The sequence below is a fragment of the Andrographis paniculata genome, unplaced genomic scaffold (genome assembly GCF_009805555.1).
Source record: "Andrographis paniculata isolate CXL003 unplaced genomic scaffold, ASM980555v1 Contig22END, whole genome shotgun sequence".
Taxonomy (NCBI): Eukaryota; Viridiplantae; Streptophyta; class Magnoliopsida; order Lamiales; family Acanthaceae; genus Andrographis; species Andrographis paniculata.
Window position 1 is genome coordinate 4,725,149 of NW_026137513.1, and position 22,975 is coordinate 4,748,123.

Consider the following 22,975-nt stretch of genomic DNA (forward strand, 5'->3'; position numbering starts at 1 on the left):
TAGTAGGTGTTTAATATATATTTTTTTTAAAAAAAAATCAAATTTAAAACGTTGATTGATTGAACACAACGTTACCAACACTGTTGAGTTGACAACGAATAAAATAAAGACATCTTAATGGGAACAAATAAGAAGTAAGAATGATTGATGTAACATAAATATTTTCAAGAAAAATGAATAATTATATCTCAATGATAAAAAAAATTTGAGTTAGTCTCTTTTACGAAATCCGGGCCGTAGAAGACTAGGACCCACAACATAAACGGCCCAGATTCATCCGTAGCTCATAGTTCACATATCTTTGACTTTGAGAAATTTTGATGCAAGAATAGATGAGTGAGTGAGTCAGTGTACAGAAACCTGAAAGCTAAGAAATGGAAGCTGCCCTAATTTATAGCACAGCTTCTTTGATTCATTCGCATCTGCTTTACTCAACTGAAAACTTGTGTCTCAATCCTCCTCCCTCACTCCACGTCTCCTCAACCTTTATGGACACGCACAGCAATGATTTGATGCCTGCAGAAAAAACAGGGATATAGAGACAGCAGCAGCCCTCTCTCTCTCTCTCTCTCTCTCTCTCTCTGCGTGTTTGTGCGTGGGGATTTTCCATCACACTTGTTCTTTCTTTCTTCTTCTTCTGCTGCTACTGTCATCACCACTGTTCAGTAGTTTCTTGAAAAGAAAGAAAGACGTAAAGCTCACGCCAATTCTTTTCCCTCTAAAAAAAGGTGGGATCGCCTCTTCTATCTTCTGCACTCTTTTTTAACCTTCAATGGTAGAATAAAAACCACCCCTACCATAAAAACCCAGTCTTGGTTTGTATCCCAAATTTCTCACGATGAAAGAGAGGGGAAAAGCAGTAGAGGAGGGCTCCAAGAACGACGACAATTTCTCGGACTTCAATTTCTTGGCCTCCTCGGAAATGCCCTGTCAGAAGCACCCGAGTTCTTCCCCGGTTGGGATCTGTCCCTACTGCCTTAAAGATCGTCTGGTCAAATTGGTTTGCTCCGAGTGCGGCGAGCAGCGCCTCTCTTCTTGCTCCTGCTCCGATGTCTCGTCTTCTTACCGCAACTCGTGCAGCACGATGGAGGTCGGGAGTGTCGGGAGGGTGTCGTTCTTGATAGAGAACGACAAGGTCGACCCCCCGAATCCCAAGTGGAAGAGAGGAGAAGACAGCAAGCAGCCCGAACAGGTCATATTTTTAAGGAGGAGCAGCAGCAGCTGTGTGGAGGTCAAGAGAAGCAATGGCTTCTGGAGGATCAAGCGTCTTTTCAAGAAGAAAAGGAGCGGGAAAGATAACGGGGAGTGTTGCGACGAGAAGAGTGAGATTTGGGTTTCTGACATCATGGGAGTGTCGAGGTCGAGGTCTCTCTGCAGTTTCAGGGGTGCTGTTGGGTACAGTGACCCTGATGAAGGCAGTGAATACGCCCTGTCGAGTGCCAAGATTTCCGACGTCACCAGTGGGGTTTTTCTTGATCAGTACAGTGAATCGGAATCTAGGAAAAGCGGGTTTAAGGGTGATCATGGGTTTGCAGATTTCAGAGGAGGTAAAAGGGTTCTTGGATCGAACCCTCCAATTGAGCTCGACAGATCGTACAGTGTTCAGAACAGGAGTGTTTTCCCAGCCAAGGAGAGTGACTTCAGCACCATGGATGAGTCTGCATTCATTGATTTGAAGCTGGACTTGTCCGAGCCGAAGGTAGAGGGGAGAGTGAGTGGAGCTTCAGACCAGGGAGCGGGAATTGAGACAGGCGGGAGCTTCAAAGGCAGCAAGGCTGTGTTTGGCAGCAGTGGATCTTGCAGAATGTCTGCGAGCGAAAGAGGATTGAAAAGAGGCAGCAGAAACCACAAGATTTGGAAATGGATCTTCAAGTATCATCATACAGGGATTAAGAAAAAGGAAATCTTGAAATCATGATGGATCCCAGGCTTGGAAGCAATATTTAGTTTTTCTTAGTGAATAGAAACTTGTTTTGATCTCTCTCTCTACTTTATTGGTTAGGTCTTTTAAATATTGTTCTTCTGTATGTCTCTGTTTATCTGTTGGCTTTTCCCTATGTTAGGATCTCTCTGTGAATTTGGAACCGAGAACTTACACAATGGAGAGAACTGATTAAGGGTTTTGGGAAATTCAAATAATCTGTGAACAAACTGAAATTGATTAAGAAATAAGAAGGCATTAATGGCGGATTAAGAAATAACAAAAGAAGGCGCATTATATATATTTTTTATAATGAGGAAAGTTATAAAGAAGGAGACTTTATCTCCTTTGACTCTGACCAGTCAGTGTCAACACAGATGAAGGCAGAAACCCTAAACGCCTATAAAAAACCCTCGATTACAAAATCCCCTCTCTCAGTCTCCCTCCCAAATTTCCATTTCTGCGTTCTCCTCTCAGTCGGGAACGCTCTATCGCACCATAGGAACTTGCATTTGAGTATTTGTTTTTTGGGATTTTGTGATGCATAGAGATGGATCAAGATCAACAGTGGCTGATCAATTGCTTGAACGCTTCACTCGATCCCAATCATCAAATTCGGACTTTTGCGGAGACTTCCCTCCAACAAGCGTCCTCTCAGCCAGGTAATTGAAATAATTTTTTATTGCGAAATCGATGGGCTTGTCTGGATTCTAAAATGTTGTTTTTTTTCGGGAATTTGATTGGTGTGATTTCTTAGTTTGCAAATGCTCTGGTTGCTGCGCACCACTTTAAAATCCTTTTCGCAAAAATGAATTTAACTAAAATTTTAGGATGATATTCAGAGAGATTTAACTTCTATTTTTTTTTATTTTATTTTTATTATTTTGTTTTATCATATATATTTGTTCATCTATCCTTAAGTGTATTACTACTATTACTTCTCATGAGCTGATTATGCATTCTTATGAAATCTTGAAAGGTTATGGTGTTGCTTTAGCTAGAGTTGCTGCGAACCGGGAACTTCCAGTGGGATTGAGGCAGATATCCTTTTTGTGTGATTTACTTAGAAGAATCTTTTCTCATACCTGCTGACTCATGGCTACGCTAGTCATTTGTTATTGTCCCTTTGTTTTCATATTCTTATTGTGAGATTAACATACATTTACTTAGCAGCAGTTTTGCTGAAGCAATATATTAAAAAACACTGGACTGAGGATGAGGAAGGCTTTGAGCATCCTGTTGTTCTGACCAATGAGAAGGTCATTTACTTTATTTTGATTTGAATTTCTCAATGGTTATACCTGTTGTAGTTACTTTTGATATAATACTACTTGGTACAGAGTTGAGGGTTTCAATATCTAATTATCTATATAATTTATGAAGAGTCATTTGTGATTAGGGATCAGTAATTGCTTTTAATCATATATATTCTGTACTTGTTTCAAAGATAATATGCAGTTGCCATCACATCTTTTCAATTACATGCTTAGAATTTTTAAGGTTGTTCTATGCTGTTTGTTGAGCATCACCATCAGTTTCATTTTATTTGTGCTGCCTGTTCTGATAGTTGGTGAATGAAAAATAGGATTACATATATGAAGAATGTTCACTAGTTTGACATTATCAGGTATCCATTCGTGGGCTACTCTTAGCATCACTTGAAGATCCTTCCAAGAAGATTTGCACTGCAGTGAGTGTAGCTGTTTCTACAATTGCACAGTATGACTGGCCAGATGATTGGCCTGAACTACTTCCATTCCTTCTAAGTTTAATCCACGACCAAACTAAACAGAATGCCGGTGAGTTCATTATATGCCTGTTAGTGTCCTTGACCATTGTTTTAAGCTAATGTTTTTTATTGTTTCTGTTGCAGTTCATGGGGCTTTAAGATGCCTTGCACTTCTTTCCTCTGACATGGATGATAAGATGGTTCCTAGAATTATCCCTGTTTTGTTCCCATGCTTGGCAACAATTGTGTCATCCCCTCTGGTGAATATTATTTTTCATAGCTTATAGCATTCATGTATGTTATCCCATAGCAGTTTAAACTTTGGTTTAACTCATAGTTTTAGGAAATTATCTATGTGGAAAGGGTATTCACTTATGGGAAAGCCACATGCTTATATTATTCAATAGTCAGCACTTGTAGTTTATTCTAGAGTCTTAACTTTTGTAAGGGTAGCCATATCAGTTTATAACAACCTTCTTCTATAGCGTATTAATTCCTTGAATTTCTAGTTAAGCTGTATAGGATCTAAGAAAACTAGTCCTTTCAGTTGTTTTCTTTATTTACTTGTTTAGATTTCAGAGTTTTGGTCTGGAGAACCATTGAATTTTTGTGATACAAGATTTGCTACTGAGCCCATATCCTCCTGTTAATTTGTGGACCCATTTCTGCAGAAATATGAAAAAAGTTTGAGGTCTAAAGCTCTCTCAATTGTCTATAATTGTGCATCCATCCTTGGAGTTATAAGTGGTGTCTACAAGGTATGCACCTATATCTTGATTCTTACTAATATCCCATCTATTGAATGCATATACTGATATAAACAATGAAATTCTATGTCTTGTTTTAATTAGACAGAAACTAGTGCCCTGTTGTTACCGATGCTTCCACCTTGGATGGAGCAATTTTCATCAATATTGAGGGATCCAGTGCCATCTGAAGATCCGGAAGATTGGAGCATCAGAATGGAGGTGGCTCTTATTATGATTTTTCTTGTTGCCATATTTATGACGGTTGGCTTATATTGTTACCACTTCATTTAGGTACTGAAGTGCTTAAATCAGTTTGTTCAAAATTTTCCATCTGAAGTGGAAACACATTTTGGAGGTATAGTGATACAATTGCTTGGGTTAGAACTTTTGGTCTTTGTTGTACTGTGACCTGTCTTCCTTTGTCCATGTTTCTGACATTATGGTAATATTTCAGTAATTGTTGGGCCCTTGTGGAACACATTTGTCTCGTCTTTGGAAGTGTACAAGCGATCATCTATTGAAGGTGTATTAGATTCTTATGATGGGAGATATGATTCTGATGGTGTAGAAAAAAGCCTCGAGTCCTTCATAATCCAGGTTAATTCTGTTGTTTATTAGCATAAATGAAATTTGAGTCAATTATTAGAATGGTGCTAACTGCTGCAGATCTATAACATTGTAGCTGACGTATGGTTGGAAAAATAGGTTAACTTTTCATGTGAAAAGGTTTGCCTGATGGTTATATTTATTAAGTGGAGTGCAGATCAACATTTGAAATTTGAATATGCTTTTTTTCTGTATATTGTTGGTCACCATGGAAGCATCAATATATTTATTTAACAATTATTGAAGTTTCGCCTGCTGGTGTTTGGTTGTGCAGCTATTTGAATTCTTATTGACTCTTGTTGGAAGTCCAAGATTTGGGAAGGTGTTTTCATGACCATAAATTTTCATCTCCCTCATGTGTGCTCTCCTCACTGAGGTTTAGATTAATTAATGCCCTTTTCAGGTTGTTAAGAACAATGTGAAAGAGTTGGTCTACTATACCGTTGCTTTCCTTCAAATAACGGAGCAACAGGTACTTTTCACAAGTTGATTTAAGAGGTCCATCAGCATCTATTTGCTAGTTCCATGGAAAAGTCTTCGATTGTTTCTAGTGAATGTCAAATGTGTTTTTCATTCCATAAATTGCCTACTTTAATCATTAAAATATTGTCTAATACTTGTCTAGAGTGTCACTTAGTTGTTGACGATGACATACACTCGTAAAACTTAAAATTGTGTCTTGATATTGGATAATTAGAGCAGTTAATGTAGATGAAGCCTGGGGCATTCAAACCAAAAATAAATAAATAAACTTAAGTCAAGACCATTCTAAAGAAAGACATGTGTGCATATGGTTTCTACTTATATTGACAAAGAAGTTTGATAAGTTATTTATATCTTCAATTGTTGCAATTTTCCGGGGGAAACAATTTGAATGAGCTAGTTGTTTTTTTCTTTATCTGGTTTTTTTGGTGCAAAAGTCTGTATCTTTCTCTGTGTATTTAATTTTTTACCTTTGTTGCTAACTGAAGTAATGCAAATAATTTTAAAGTGAACCCTTATTGAATTACGATACTCTGACTTGCATTAGGTTCACACCTGGTCTTTGGATGCTAATCAATATATAGCTGATGAAGATGATAATACTTATAGTTGTCGTGTATCCGGTAAGTCTTTTGGAGTGGTTATACCTTCTTTATCTTATAATTAAAAAGTCTTATGAAATTCTGTGCTTGTTCAAAATCATTATGTGCATCTTGTGGAGTTCCGTCTTTTAATAAACATTATTTGCAGGGACCATTCTATTGGAGGAGATTATAAATTCTTGTGGAGTTCCGTCTTTTAATAAACATTATTTGCAGGGACCATTCTATTGGAGGAGATTATAAATTCTTTTGGAATGGAAGGACTAGATGCTGTTATTGACTCTGTGAGGAGACGAATAAGTGAGTCTCAAGAACTGAAAGATAGTGGTTCCCCAGGATGGTGGCTAGTAAGTCAAATAACTTCATGACTCGATTAAATGAACTGATGCTCCTCTAAAGTTGTAATTGCTAAAACTATCATTTCAAGCTTCATATAAACATTAAGAGTAAAAAAAAATTTTCCTCTACTTCCATGTGAATTAAATTCATGCTGTTCATCCCTTCACTATCCAATTGAAGTACATCTTGTACACACATCAGAAAAATTTGTATATATTTTAATTTAAACTGCATTATCAGATTTTAAAATATGCCATTGTGGAGTTTTTGGCTGAAATGTAATCAGCTTGCCATTTTCAAGAAATTTTGTATGGTTTCATTAGATCAGGTGAGCAATTGTGTATGGCTTCTCAATACTTGTGAGAGGTGAGGGAATCAATGTGCTGCACCTCTCAGGACCTTACTTTAGTGAGAATATGGAATTAATAATACAAGAAAGCTATCATTTGAACTTTTTGATGCTCGATTGATGGATAACATTGTCATGCTAGATCTAACATTGGACTCTTTATTCTTGTGTGGTTTTGTGTCTCTATGCTGGCAGTTGCGGGAGGCTGCCCTATTTGGCTTGGCTTCTGTATCAGATCAGTTGACGGAAGTGGAGGCAAGTCCTTTTATTTATTATTGAGAAGGCTTTGTAACTTAGTTGTATTGGTTTCAGGCTCTGTGAAATGTTATAATATTATCTACTGCATTTGTTACACTTTAGGTTTCTGCACCCACCATTGGAAATATGTTAGAGAAGGTCTTAACTGATGATGCGGCAATGGGTGGGAAAGTTTCCATGGCATGCATGGACACGATCACTTTCAATGCTTCTGTGAATTTGCTTTCCTATTTATTAGACACTGATGGTTTCACACGTAGAGTTATTATACTTCTGTTTCATGTGCAGGCATACATGAATTTCCATTTTTGCATGCTCGGTTATTTTCATCAGTTGCAAAGTTTTCCTCTGTGGTACTTTTTAAACAGCCTCCTCTTGTTTTTCCGCAACCCCTCATCTTCCTATACTTACCCAAGATCTTTTTGGTTTTCCTTATTTCCACAGTTAAACCACCAGGTGACAGAGAATTTTCTGTATGCTGCTATTAAGACAGTTGGCATGGATGTGTAAGTATTTTGTTTTGGGCATTCCTTTCTGGTTTGTCCAGTAGAATGCCCACTCATCCATATGTTTTTTCCAGGCCGCCACCAGTGAAAGTTGGTGCTTGTCGAGCACTGTCTCAACTTCTTTCAGATGCTAACAAAGGAATTCTTGAACAACATGCATTGAGCTTATTCTCATCGCTTGTAGATCTTCTTAAAAATGTGAGGTGACATCCATTATGGTTTGGGTGTCAGTTATCTATAGATTTTCTTGATGATATGCTTTTTGATTACTTCCTGCTTTGTAGGCTTCTGAAGAGACAATGCAGTTGGTACTTGAAACTCTACAAGCAGCTGTGAAGGCTGGTTAGTGAAAGTTCTGTCCTATTTAATTTAAATGTCGATTTGCTGTTTTTCATGTTTTGAGATCTGAGATCTATTACAAGTTATGACCACATTCTATAGGAGATCATTTGTGTTTTATTTTGTAGGCCATGAAATTACAGCATCAGTTGAGCCTGTCATCTCTCCTGTAATACTTAACATGTGGGCTTCTCATATTTCAGACCCTTTCATCAGTATTGATTCTCTAGAGGTTTTGGAGGTATATCTATATGTGTGAATATATTATTTTTTGTCTTCTAATGTGATTTTAATGATGTGTATATGGATAAGAATTCCAAAGAATTTAAGTTAATGCTAGATTATATTTATAGCATACTGCATATAACAGGGTGCAAGGGGATGAGTTTAGGAAAAATCCAACACATTCTCACTCACTTATCAATGAATGCTTGTTTTTGTAAATGTTTCTATTTTTTTATCAATTTTAGATGTCTCTACTTCAAATATACTACACAATGCGATTTTCACTCAACCAACACTGCTCTTTGTTGCTTGGGGTGTGTCTGCTACAGTGCGACTCTCCCTCTGTATGAAATTATGAAACTCCTCTTATTGCATCATGATGCACATCTGATTCAACAATGCTATATTTTCCTTGGAGATGAGAATGGAACTGTGTGGACTTTACCATTCAACTAGTTTCTCTAAATCCTATTTCTTATATCTTATTGTTTTCAGGCAATAAAAAATGCTCCTGGATGTATTCACCCTCTGGTTTCTCGAGTTTTGCCTTACATTGGACCAATCCTCAGTAATGTATGCAACCTCCAAAATTTTCCAGTATAAAAAATGTGATATATGAAAGTTTCTGTTCTCATTAGATTATTGCATTTCTCAGACACAACAACAAACTGAGGGATTAGTAGCTGGTTCTTTGGATCTTGTTACAATGTTAGCAAAGGTGATTAGTTGTTAAAGAAGGGATTTTCCTCGATATTTGTTTTCTGCATCCAATTTTGGACGAGTGATGATATTCCGATACGATGTTGTACTTCAGAATGCTCCTACTGATGTCCTAAAGGCAGTGTATCAAGTATCCTTTCATTCTGTTGTCCGGATAGTCCTTCAGAGTAATGATCACAGTGAGCTGCAGGTTATCTTTTCTTTTGTCCTTGTTTGTAGTTTACACTATCCACGCCATTCCTCAAAAGGTCAGAGAAAGGCATAATATACGAAATAATAATTATTGTATGTTGCAGAATGCCACCCAGTGCCTAGCCGCTCTTGTATCCGGTGGAAAACAAGATATGCTGACCTGGTTTGGTGATCCTGGATCAACAATGAGAAGTTTACTTGATGTGGCTTCAAGGTAATTTACTCATTAAATACCAAGAAAATAAGTGGTAACTTGTATGTAATATTTCTGATCGCTTTTTCTTTTCCAACATAGGCTTCTGGACCCAGGGTTGGAGAGTTCCGGATCACTTTTCGTGGGCAACTACATTTTACAACTTATTCTACATCTGCCTGCTCAAATGGCACAGCATATCAGGGACCTTGTGATTGCACTTATCAGACGGATGAAATCATCTCAAATTGCTGGTCTGAAGTGTTCACTGCTTCTAATTTTTGCTAGACTGGTTAGTGACTTATCTCATACAGGTAGAATTCTATGCATGGTTATACATAAAATTTTAGACTTAGTTTAATCTTTTTGAACAAGTTTATGCCATAAAAGCAATGATAAGATTTAGTTTAATCTGTTTGAATGAAAGCTGAAATATTCTATATTTTGACCATGTGAATGTTATGTTGCTGTGAATCAGTTCAATTAAATGATTTGGACTAATATCATTTCCCAAATTTGATTGGAGTTGGAATGTTTTGGTTTTCATCATGAATTTGTTGCTTTGCAGCTTCAGATTTTATTTGCAGGTACTTATTTCAACAAAAACTTATATGCTATACTATATTTTCTGATACAGGTACACATGAGCGTGCCACATGTTGAACAATTCATTGACTTGTTGGTCTCGATCCCAACTGAAGGCCATCAAAACTCCTTTGCTTATGTAATGTTCGAATGGACCAAACTGCAAGGCAAGTGGATGAACCGACTTTTAATTCTTGATGTTTCCATATTACTATGTGCTTTGAGTAGCCTTTGACCTTTATGAATGAAGCAAAAATTCACTGAATCCAGGTGAAATTCAAGGAGCTTATCAAATTAAAGTGACGACTACGGCTCTGGCTATATTGCTCTTGACCAGGCATGTCGAGTTGGGGAACATCAAAGTTCGGGGCCATTTAATTCAGGTTGCTCCGCACTTGTAATGGCACAATGCGTTTATTGCAATGTCTCAAGAACTCAGTTACTTTTCTTAATAATCATGCAGTCTGCTGCAGGGATAACCACGCGATCCAGAGCTAACAAAACACCTGACCAGTGGACCGAAGTTCCACTTCCGGCCAAGGTAATTGCTAACATAACCAAATGTGTATTTTTAGCCAGTGTACCTTTATCCTTGATTAATGTACTTGTAAATGATTAGATTCTTGCACTGCTGGCGGATGCATTGCTGGAAATCCAAGAACAAGTGGATGCAGATAATGAGGTACGCTTTCAATTACATTACACATTTATATGATGAAGCAAGTCATCAAACTGGATGAGGACCATCAATCTTTTTGGCGATTCATTTTCCAGGATAGCGATTGGGAAGACGTTCAAAATGGAGAGGCAGGAGAGCACACCAATTTTCTATATTCCGCTGATCAAACATCACATAGCAGACCTACATACGGATATCTCGAAGCCATGGCAAAGGTTTTCAATGAGGTATTGTCTAGACATTCTTGTAGCTTTGCCGAATTCTGCTGCATATTTTTGTTGTACTCAATTAAGCTTTATTTCCCGTCCTCTTATCTTCTTGGGTGAAGGAACAAGAAGACGACTATGATGATGAGCTCCTCAGCAACGCAGACCCCTTAAACGAGGTACGCATTATTTGTCAAGAACCAATCATCCCAGGTAGCCATTTTTTGTTGCTTACACAAGTCTTATGCACTGTCTAGATCAATTTGGTCACCTATCTCGTCGATTCATTGGCGAAGTTCTCCGAGGCTGACAACGGGGCATATTTCCAACATGTTTTCCAGGTCTTGTTAAAAACCATCAATGGCAGCTCTACTCTAGTTATGCGTTCTCCTATTATTGTCATTTTGGATCTGATTTATCTAATAGCCTTTGGTTTCTAATGCAGAGTTTAACAAAGCCTCAGCAGAATGCAATCGAATTGGTTTTAAGACAATGAATAATTGTCTTCCGGTGCTGTGTGTTGTGTGCCTTTTTTACATTTTTAATTATTCTTTTTTTGGGGTTTTACTACACCAACATTTACAGGCTATTGTTTGAATATAAAAAATTTATTATATTCGTTATTGTTTGATTTATCAATATCTTTTATTTAAAAAAATGAAAGGGTCTCATTAAAAGAACAAGCACATGATATGCTACCCTCCACTTCCAAAATTTAATGAGAACTAAAATAAAAACAATCCAACCCTGAATAAATTACACGTGTGCAAAGAAGCTTAATTGATGCAAACCTAGGTTTTATCGAATCCAAGATATATATATTTATATATATTCTTCGGAGTTCAGTCGATAGATGAGATTCTGTTTCAACTCAATAATATTCTCATGTTTGTCTTCACATTTGCTGGTTCAATTCCTTCTTGTCCATTACAAAATTAATCATTTTTTAGAAGGCCCTTGTTCCAATCCTCCAAAAACGACAGCCTGCAGCGTAAAGAATCTGCATTTGAAGCCAAAGAGTAGTTATAATAATATACGATGCTGTTTTGTCTTGTCTTCATCCATTGTTGTTGTCATTACGTGAAATACATATATAATTTCGTAGTTCTTGATGAAATTGGACTAGGTACTTAAATTACAAAAACTATGTGGTTTCACCAAGTAATTACAAAACTTAATCGATTTACAGTCTCCAATTTTATTAAAAAATTTTACACGATCACATTGTCATCATCTATTGATACACCCAAACACTACGTGTATATATATATATATATATATATCCTATTAATTACTACAAGCATGTATACTAAAAATTGTATCAACTGATCAATCGAAGAGGTAGAAGTTGGAGATTGGAACAAAGAAATGGAGTACACTTGCAAGGACTTCAAGGTGGGGAAATGTGAGGGTGAGAAGATGGTTGACGGCGAGACGATTCCGCTCGTGCTGCAGCCGCCGGAGGTGGCCGGAAAAGCCTCCGTCGAGTCGTTATTGGAAGCTATAGTGAAGAACAAGGAGTGGTTCGAGGAGATGATCATCAAGAATAGCGCGGTTCTTCTACGAGGATTCGATGTCCAAAACGCTGTCGAGTTCAATGACATCGTCGAGGCCTGCGGCTGGGACGACATCCGGTACGTCGGGCCAGCGCCGCGAACACACATACACAAGAGGATTTGGACAGCCAATGAAGGACCCTTGTCCGAATTCATATACTACCATCATGAGATGGTCTTGGTGAGCTACATTTGTGTATGCACAATGTATTTATACGGCGGCAACTAGGGTGCACCGTGTTGAATATAAAAATTCAGCACCGTGCTGACAACACACCGCAGTACACTGTGTGTTGTCAAATAGTACATGGTGTTACTACAGGCAACACACCGTATGCATTTATATAATACAAATACAACACATGAACTAACAATACATGCTATAGTCTTATGCAGCACAAGCAATAGCTAATTTCAGTACATCACATATACAACACACTTGTAATTATAAACCAACACTACAAATATAACACATGAATTAACAGCTATATTGTAGTCTTATACATCACAAATAATAGTTGATTTCAACATACCACACTTATAATTATAAACCAACAGCACATGTCTTTACTATACACAGCATGTGTTGTGTATAATAAGACTATGTGTTGTTTGTATATATTACGGGTATTGATTTTTTCAATTAAGCACCATAACCGTTCCGTATTTATATATATTTGTTTGATGATACTTAGAATATAATGTCTTGGCCGGGTTGTTAGATATCAGAGTTTCCGAAGAAAGTGATACTATATTGCGAAGTGCCTCCGCCGGAGGGTGGCGAGACGCCGTTTGTGCCTAGCTTCCGCGTCACCGAGAGAATGTTGGAGGAGTTTCCGGAGTTCGTCGAGGAGCTAGACAAGAAGGGGCTACGGTACACGTTCACTGCTCTAAGTAAAGACAACACGGGTTCGATGAGGGGGCGAGGATGGGAGGACACCTTTGCAACATCCGACCGTGACGAGGCAGAGAAACGGTAAGATACAATAGCTTAAACTTTTAGATGAGATGGAAAAATTTTTACATGTATTTTTGCATGTAGGGCGAAAGCGTTAGGGATGGACGTGGAATGGCTACCAAACGGGGGAATAAAGACAATATTAGGACCGAGGAGTCTGACACGCGTGTTCGATGGAAGAAAAGGGCGGCGGATGTGGTTCAACACGATGGTCGGGATGCACGGGAAGGAGCTGAGCTCGGCGATGGGCGCGGACGGGACGGAGATTCCGGGGGACATAGTGAAGAGATGTGGGGAGATAATTGAAGAGGAAAGTATACAATTCAAGTGGGAGAAAGGGGATGTGTTGTTCTTGGACAACTATGCTTTGCTCCATGGTCGAAGGCCATCACTCCCACCAAGAAAAGTGTTGGTTGCTACTTGTAAGTAAAGTTCGACAGATTTGGAACAGACATGGAGAATAAGTACAAGTATGGTTCTTGTAATAAGCTGTTTGGTAACACTATGCCCTCCCCTGTTTGGTAAATAAATATCCATATTGTGATCATATCTTAACTATAAGACAAATGAAAGAAATAATTTCCTGGCATATGCCTCTCCTCTTCGGCTACTCTTTTCTTTTGATCCCGAAGCTTTGCCCTCGGCGATTTGTTCAATGCATAATCATCAGAATGCCGGGAATCAGAATTTCTCTGCAGTCGCACCAGTACAGGTTCTGCTTCTTTTTTCTTGTTCACATCTTCTCCTGGTGCCCAAGCCGCTTAAAAGGATCCTCCAGCTTACTTTTATCTACAACGGAGAAGGTTATGAATTAATAGCTTTACATTAACATACAACATTATGTGCATACTTGTGAAAACAGAGACAATGTTATTTATACTTGTGTATGGATTAACATAATGATGTTTACAAAGGATACTCACCTTCATCAATGGGGAAGTAACATGGTTTCTGCATCTTCCGCATTGTTCTCCTCAATCTTTTTTGGGGCACCTTTGATAATCTGATACTCACAGTTTTGAGGATCTGTTTGAATAACAATCTTATCTCTGGAGCATGTTGATTTCATTGTAAAACTCCATATCTGGACCAAAAATAATAAATACATGGTAAGAGCAGCAGTTGATAATATGCATGAGTTCAGCTCTATTGAAAAAGAATACCTTTGTGGAGTAATAATTTCCCACTTGCTTTTTCTCTGCATTGAACCTCACAATATATATATATATATCTATAAAATGGCATCTCAAACCTGCAAGATTAAAGCAAAAAAAATAAAATGAAATAAGCATATATGAAGTAACATAACTCAATATTCAGAGATGCACAGGCAAATGAAATACTTGCATGTAGAAACACTTAAATTCATTACAGGACACATTTCCATAATAACCGGTGTATGACTGGGACAATGACAATTTATTTAATGACCTAATATGGTTCTATGGAGGAAGACGTACATATAATTGACCACCAAATTCTTGTTCCATTCAATAAAAATTTGCAAGCTGTTCAAAATTTGATGCTCCAGAAAACCATAACCTGCAGCCAATCAGTAGCTTATAATCAAAATGCCTTGATCTATTTTTTTGGCCCTCTCCCTCAGGGCATGTTGGCCATGAAACTTGTTCAACCAACCCATGCAGCATAAGACTCTGTACCATATAATAGGTATTTTCATTAATAAACACAATCCCTCACAAAGTCACGACATAAACATACCTTCTTTGGGGGTAATAAAATCAGCCCTTGCAGTTGCAGGAGACGACTGTAAGAACAAAATTACACACATAGATTAGTGACACCAGAGCACGAATCTTCTCAAAGAAAACCAATTGGAATAATGCAAATCATGATATTTAATATATGATTAAAAAATGTAACCTGCAGTTTCCCATCACACTCATTTTCACTCAAGATTGTTATATGTTTGAGTCAATCCAGATCCGCCCCAAAAAATTTCCTCATCATAGAATCCTAATCATTATCATATAACTCAGCCTACAAACAATTGCTAGAAACTCAGATCTCTACTTCACATCAATCTTTTCATGGCTCAGTTCATTTGCAAAACTCGAATTCTTCAAACTTCTTTTACCAAGAAAGTAAAATAAGAAAACCGCTTTCTTGTTTATATCTCCTCAATAATTTGTGGCAGAAATACAGAAAACAGATTTGATCAAAAGCCCTAACTCAACCCGTAGGACAGCCAACTAAGATGGGGAATCTTACATCATAAGATTAAACGAGTTCCCCAAAATCCTTCAACATTCAACATCAGATAAATAGAAAGAATTTCAACTTCCAAAGAAAGGCATCCAAGTTTGATGAGCCGACGTCGTTTGGAATAAGCTTGCTTGACATGATACTACTTAATTGGGCTGAAATTATTTTATTACTATGGGCTTTTAATTTTCAGAGCCCAAACATTCTTTACTGGAGGCCCAATATAATAAAATACTAAGGAATATCCTAAATTTCAAAGTTTAAACATTTATAAACATAGATACAAATAATTTATTTTTCAAATTTCATTTATTTGACAAAAATAAATAATTAAAATGAAAACATTTTCATTTCCCGATTCCCTATACTAAGCATTTCCCTTAATCTATACTTATAATCTATTAGGACTATTTATAAGCATGCCACCAAGGACTAAGGCCATGTTTGTTATGTGGGATTAGTGAGTATTAATTAATTAATATATATATATATATAATTAAAAACAAGATAAGATACACGTTTATATTATATTGAATCCTTAATATTTCTACAGCTGTCTATTAGGATTGTTATTTTAACCCCCATTGAGAATATTTGAAAAGATTTGTGTGTGTTTGAGGTTGTTACCAGTTGTTCTTTTTTAGTTAAAGAAAAAAAAAATAAATTAATATATGATTTTTTTATCTCAATAAATCAAATACCAAACAAACAGATTTCCGAAATAATATACATGTTTGTTTTGTGTAAGCAGTCTTTAATTTGCTTGTGTTTATTTATAGGGTCGTTGTTAACTAGTTAATTTAAAGCAGTATTTTTCCTCTAATAAGTCATAATAATATAAACTCAATTAGTTTACACTTTTAACCTTTTTTTACACCAACATTAAAGGGTTTCTTATTTTGTAATTTTAAACTGAAATTAAAAAATATTTATTTGATAAATTTTCAATAAAAATTTACTATTTTTTTTTTTGGTTATAAAACCATATTAAAATACTACAATATTTTAACAAAAATTCAATTTAATATTTTATTTTAAATCACAGTCAAATAAAATAAATAAATTATTGGTTGCCTTAAAATTAGTTACAAAAACCATTGGATTTTCTTGGTGTTAATAATATAATATTTATTACAACTCTTATTGATTTTTACATGCTTTTTGAGTTGAACAAATTGAATCTATTTTATAATACTCCCTCCGTCATCCAATTATGTGCTCATTTGACCGGACATGGGTTTTAAAAATATATATATATAAGAATAGAATGTTTTACTTTTTATTAAAGAAAAGTAGTATCTTTTTACTAAAAAAATGAAACTAGAATAAATTTGAATGAAAAAAAAAATAGAATAAAATTGAATGACGGAGGGAGAATATATATTAATAAATAACTAAAAATAATTTTCTTATGCATTTTTAGATAGTCAGCGTTTGTATATAGACATAGAATCATTTATTTGGCAAGTAACGACTCGTCATATAGGATGTATAAATTCGAAAGAGTGTTAATTTTGGGACTTCTTTGGAAGGTTTGGATTTTATGTTTAGGATTTAAATATTAAAAAATTTGAATTGAAATAACGATATAACTTGCGATATTTTAAATATAAAATTTTGAGTAAAAACTCACAAAAAGAACAAACTCATTTTTATTTTTTTGCTAAAAAACATTGAAAAAAAATAAAAATTAAACTTTTATCATTTTTTTTATTAAAGACATTATATCAAAAGAGGTTAAAACAGTTAATAACTATTGATACATTTATTTGGTAAGTATTAAAAATATATGGAACGCATTCGACAAAATTCATAAATTATTTTCATCATATATATATATATATAGATAACATGTCGAGCATCGAATTCGATCCGAAACTTGGGCATATACATAAACATTAAATCGAAAAAGAGTTAAACCGAAAAAGTGATTGATATATTTATTTGGTAAGTATACGATATATCGAATGTAGTCGACACACTTATTAAATCATTTTCATATATATATAGATATATAACATTCCGAGCATCGAATTCGATCGAGAGAAATCTGGGATATAAATAAAAATCCCATTTACAACATCTTCGTTTTTATGAATCCAATGCTAAATTATTTTATTACCAATATATTATATATATATATATAGCAAAAAAGACTTTAGTAACGGCCATTCGTCTCTCCCATATTATAACTGCCCCCAAAATGGCCGACATCAATATTCATCCGTACAAATTCCAGATGAACCGCCGCCGCCGTCGCTGCCACCGCCGCCGGTGGGTGGTTCCGGCAAAGTGGGCAAGTGGCGTGTCCGTACAACAACCAGTTGTCCAAACATGCCCGGTGAAATAAATGACTGCAAATCAAATCCACGACTGCATCCTCGCCGTCGATCATGCCCAAACAGACGGCGCATTCCGGCCGACCGTCGCCGGAATCGGTAAAGTCGCTGTCGTCGAAAAACACGATTTTATTTGGGTAATGGGAAAGCGTTTGGCTGAGAAGATAATCCAATGCCCATTTTAAAAGGACACCAAATGAAAAAAGCGATTTTCCTATCAAACTAATCATTTTTCTGTTTTTTTTTTTGGTCACATTGTGGGAGACCAATTTATAGGCACTTTCGTTTTCGGATAATCTTGTATATAATATTAATTATTGGATAGAATAATATTTAGTGTATGTAGATTTTAAAATTTTCCTTTCCTATTATTAGCAATTCATTTATATAAATGAGCATATTCCTAGAATAAATGTCGCGTAGGGGTATGTTATTTAATTTTAAGGATTTTAAATTATAATTAAAAGGTTTTTATGCATTGATTTAATTTTTGCGTAAATATAACTATTATTATTACTTGTTATTTTGAAGAGAATAATTATTTTGGTTACTTCTTTTAATTTAGAGTCTCTCTTTATTTGAATATACAATTAAAATAAATTACTTGTCTTGTATTCATTAAATAATATGTCTAACAATTGCAAGGATTAGCAATGTTCTTACTAACCAATTTTGGAATTTAATTTACCCATATTTGTATTTCATATTTGAAATATGGTGCAATTTTTATTTAGAAGGCTTATTAGGTTATCTTTCTTTTAGTATTTTACTTTGTAAATTTAGTTACTATATAATTTTTTTATAATTTCTTATAAAAATGTATTATTGTATCTAAAAAAGTATCATATTCAAAATACAAAATCAAACACAAGAGAACAAACTCTTAATTTAAAATTTAGGTGTTACAATTAATGTTTGTGAAATGCAACAATCTCTTGTGTTAAGTATTAAAAAAAACCAATCAATATATTTGACGGTTAAAATACATCTTTTATTTATAAAATTAACAAAAAACTGCGTTTGATTGATAAAATTATTAGGTCGATTAATAAAAGAAGCTTCGCAATAAATGTAACTAATTAAAAATCGAACTTTGCTAAACAAGTTAGTGATATCATAGAAAATACATAATTTATAGATTTTTTAGATATAATAATGCATTTGATCGATAAACCTCTTAAGTCGATTTATATAACAAGATTCTCAGTAAATATAACTAACAAAAAGTCAAACTCGGCTAGCTAAACAAGTCATTGATATCATAGAAAATACATAATTTATTTTTTTAGATATAATAATGCATTTGATCGATAAACCTCTTAGGTCGATTAATAAAACAAGTTTCTCAATAAATGTAACTAACGAAAAATCAAACTCGGCTAGCTAAACAAGTTATTGATATCATCATAAATACATAATTTTTATTGTTTAAACTAACAAATTATATGTTATATCGACAAAATTCTCTAGTCGAATTAATAAAATAAAATTCCCAATAACTTATTACCAAAATTTGACTTTTTAAAATCTAATTTTGCTAACAAGTTATTGATATCACCAATTTATATAATTTCTAATTTTCAAACTAAACAAACTAATATGTCTAGTCGATAAAACTCTTAGATCAACTAAAAACAAGTTTCTCAATAAATATAATTAACAAAAAAACTATTTTCAAAACAAGTCATAAGATCATCACTAGAAACTATTTTTGGGTTTGAGTTGGAATATTAATTTTTTATTTAATAATATTTTGTAAGAGAAAAATATATACATCTTCTTCTACTAATGTAGAATGTACTTTTTTGGCAAAAGGTTTCGAAGTTTACTATTTAAATTCTATATTTTTTGAATTTTTTATTTAGTGTTTTAATTTGAAATACTTTTTTTTGTCTCACTTACCATGTCTGTAATTTTTGTCAGTCTCACATGTCACTTTTGTTTTTGGAAAATCATTACACAACTTAATCTCATTTATAAATTTTTAATTTAATTTTTTTTAAATTTAATTAAACTAATTAGTTATCTTAGTTGAAATATATAATTATTTATATTATAGAATAATTATTTTCACTAATACATTCTTAATTATCTACTAATTATATTTATTCTAAATTCTCGTGTTTACAATAACCCGGACATATAAAGTGGGGCAGAGGGAGCACTTTTTAATATAAAGTATGATAATTGTATTAATATAAAAAATAATATATATATATATATATATTAAAGAGTAATAAATAACCACAAAGTACTTAAAGTAATATTTCTCCTCTTTCAATTTAATGTATTTTTTTTTTATTATTATTGTTTGTATATTAATATATATCTCATTTTTATTTTAGTAGAAGTAATAATATACAATACTACTAAAATATTTTTAATTTTTATTTAAACTACAAGCGTATCATTATATATACAATTAATATACACATGTCCGTCGAGTCAATGCCACCGGGAGGACACATGAATAATTTTTATTTTTTATTTTATTTTATTTTAAATTTTCTGTTTCTGTTTTATCACCAGTTTTTTAGTTTGGTTAATTTTTAACTTTAAAAAATTATATTGCCTTTATTTTTATATTTTTATAAAGGGGAAATTGAAAGAAAAATTATTTGCTATTGTATGAACCGCCATGTTGAGATCTATCAACAATGACTAATCTCCGCGCACTGTCAATCTATCCATTTGTATTTGGCGTCATTGTTTTTAGCATTAAAAATATTTTTATATTTGTATAATTTTTTGTATAAATTTTATTTTATTAGTATTATAAGACACCAATAAAAATATTTTTGCTATTTTTTCTTAATTTGTACTATGTTTTGAATATTAACGTGCAAATAGTAAATGAATAAACTGACAGTGGACGAAGGTAGTATATTTATTATAACATAGAAATTATAAATACATATTTAATAGAACAGTTCATAGAAGTATGTATAAAAATGATCTCAAATTAAGATTTAATGAATGTTTAAAGTCGGTAGGAATATGGATCTTAAATTATATCTCCTTTGAAAGCACAAGCAGATAGAAATGAAATTGTACATATTAGATAATTTTCCGACAGAAATAATATGTTTTATTGAACATCATGAGAAATGAATAAAATAATAATAATAATAATAAAAAGGAACAATAAAGAGAAAAGTTTCAACATTATTAAAAGAAGAAACTTTAATGTCGAAAATGCAATGAAACAATGTCAGTGCGATTAATTTACTTATACATCGAGAAATAAAATAACTCGCCATTAAGACCAACTTATTCAAATATATATATATATATATATATATACATACATAAATACATATATATATGACGTCACCGCAGCCACTGGCCATATCTGGCGGTGGCGTTGCAGAAGTTGATCAGAATGACTTCCTGGTGGATCTCCGCCGCGAACTGCGGCGGAGGCAACCGGAGATTGCTCCGGCAGAGAGGACACGTGGCGTGTCCGCAGCGGAGCCACCTGTCCAAGCAAACCCTATGGAACACGTGGCTGCAGGGTAGCTCCCTCATTTCATCGCTCTCGTCGATCTTACACAGACAGACCGAGCAGTCATCGTCGCAATCCGAATCGCCGCCGGTGATAATGTTTAGGCTCTCCACGTACTCCGGCAAGAGCAGACCGTCGGCGCCGTGGAAGAACGGCCGGTAGAGAAGATAATCCCACACCAGCTTCAGCTGCACCGTTATCAAAACGACGTAGCATAGTACGGACGATTTCGGAACGATTTGCAGCATTGTTTTAAGTTTCCGGCGACCGATCGGAGGGGATTTTAATTTAATTTTCTTTTTCCGGCGATCGGATCAGCTCAGGTGGGTTTGTTGAACGATTTATTCTGTAAGTTAGGGTTTGATACTTATAGAGAAATTGCGACGAATTTTTAATTGATAAATTGTTTTTTAGTCAATATTTGGTGTTCTCAGGTGCAGAGATTCCTCGAAAGTATTTCACAGTAGAACATATTTGACTTTGAAGCTTAAAGACTGTGGAATAATTGACCCGGGACTTCGACTCCTTTACTGATCTAAACCGTTCATTTATTGGGAACCTATTGATCCAACGGTGCGAATCGTCCCAGGAATGCGACGCCTGACCTCATATCCAACCTGGTAGGCTACTGGTATCATTTTAATATGAATATTCTAATATATATGTATATAGTATTATTACTATTTCTATGATTAAATTTAGTTTTGTTGCTTTTTGGAATGTTTATTTATTTATTTTAGAATACTTTGAATGTCAGTTAAGTGTTCAAATTGAAGTTTTAAATAAAAAATATATATATTGAATATTTCTAACAAAATAAATAATATAAAATTTTACGCAGTTCAACAAAATGGCCTGCCAACCAACTTAGGGTTTTTTTTCTTGGAGTCCTAATTTTTAATTATTTTGCTTCTGAATTTAGTTTGTATAGTATATATATATTTATATAAAACTATAATCAATTTCAAATACATAAATTCTAATTAAGAGTATTATGTGTTTATTAAAATGCCTTATTAATCTCATTTCTAACCCTATGCTTTTTCTTTTTTCTTTTTTTTTTTTTTTTTTTGCTCACACGGCTCATTCACTATATTCCATATTGATTTATTAGTGAATATATGTGATATTTTGAATAAAAATAAATTCTAAACACAATGTTTTAAGTTAAAACTGGATACTGAATATATATATATATATACATATTTTTTTTAAAAAAAAATATTCATTGAAGAATAAAATGAATTAAAAAAAAAAAGAAGAAGCAAACACTGACCCTTGAATCTGTGACTGCTTCCTTTATTATTATTATTATTATTATTATTATTATGGTTACAAGTGAAAATTTAGAGATTAATATTATAATATTGGTGGAGTAAGAAATAAGTAATAATAATGAATAGAGAGTGGATAGGTAGTGATGACTAATTACATAAACAAAGAGACAAAATAATAAACAGAGAAATTTGAGAATAGCCTATTTTATTGACTAATACTCCATTACAGTTTATTTTCACTTGACTCGGACCAAATAATAAAGACACCAGATTCAGTACCTAATTATTACCTCCAGTCTATATAAGTTTTCTTTTTTAATTCTCCATAATATATATATATATATATATAATATCGGATTCACTTAATTTGTCAATTTTAGTTAGCCATAAAGTTATATAATGAATAAATAATTAAAATTTATATTAACAAAAA

General features: G+C 34.1%; 4 protein-coding genes and 1 pseudogene across 4 annotated transcripts; 3 read left to right on the forward strand and 2 right to left on the reverse strand.

Moving 5' to 3' along the window:
* The first annotated feature begins 270 nt into the window (after positions 1-270).
* LOC127245504 (uncharacterized) lies at positions 271-2,468 on the forward strand. Its single transcript, XM_051266433.1, has one exon. The coding sequence runs from the start codon at positions 839-841 to the stop codon at positions 1,916-1,918; it is 1,080 nt and encodes a 359-aa protein (XP_051122390.1). The 5' UTR covers positions 271-838; the 3' UTR covers positions 1,919-2,468.
* Positions 2,339-11,314, forward strand: LOC127245516 (uncharacterized). Its single transcript, XM_051266451.1, has 33 exons — positions 2,339-2,583; positions 2,901-2,962; positions 3,088-3,180; positions 3,549-3,720; positions 3,795-3,910; positions 4,322-4,408; positions 4,502-4,618; positions 4,691-4,754; positions 4,854-4,996; positions 5,280-5,327; positions 5,409-5,477; positions 6,036-6,111; positions 6,307-6,437; positions 6,974-7,033; positions 7,139-7,199; positions 7,325-7,389; positions 7,481-7,542; positions 7,617-7,740; positions 7,827-7,884; positions 8,010-8,122; positions 8,602-8,679; positions 8,762-8,824; positions 8,921-9,016; positions 9,123-9,232; positions 9,314-9,503; positions 9,849-9,963; positions 10,067-10,179; positions 10,260-10,337; positions 10,416-10,478; positions 10,571-10,702; positions 10,804-10,860; positions 10,939-11,022; positions 11,127-11,314. Exons 1-33 carry the CDS (start codon positions 2,472-2,474, stop codon positions 11,175-11,177), a joined length of 3,063 nt encoding a protein of 1,020 aa, XP_051122408.1. The 5' UTR covers positions 2,339-2,471; the 3' UTR covers positions 11,178-11,314.
* A 619-nt stretch (positions 11,315-11,933) lies between these two features.
* On the forward strand, positions 11,934-13,952 carry LOC127245508 (clavaminate synthase-like protein At3g21360). The gene is made up of 3 exons (XM_051266442.1): positions 11,934-12,418; positions 12,960-13,213; positions 13,280-13,952. Exons 1-3 carry the CDS (start codon positions 12,050-12,052, stop codon positions 13,623-13,625), a joined length of 969 nt encoding a protein of 322 aa, XP_051122399.1. The 5' UTR covers positions 11,934-12,049; the 3' UTR covers positions 13,626-13,952.
* LOC127245512 (uncharacterized) lies at positions 13,747-14,908 on the reverse strand (annotated as a pseudogene).
* A 6,182-nt stretch (positions 14,909-21,090) lies between these two features.
* On the reverse strand, positions 21,091-21,513 carry LOC127245375 (putative RING-H2 finger protein ATL53). The gene has a single exon (XM_051266207.1). The coding sequence runs from the start codon at positions 21,511-21,513 to the stop codon at positions 21,091-21,093; it is 423 nt and encodes a 140-aa protein (XP_051122164.1).
* Between the last annotated feature and the right edge of the window lie 1,462 nt (positions 21,514-22,975).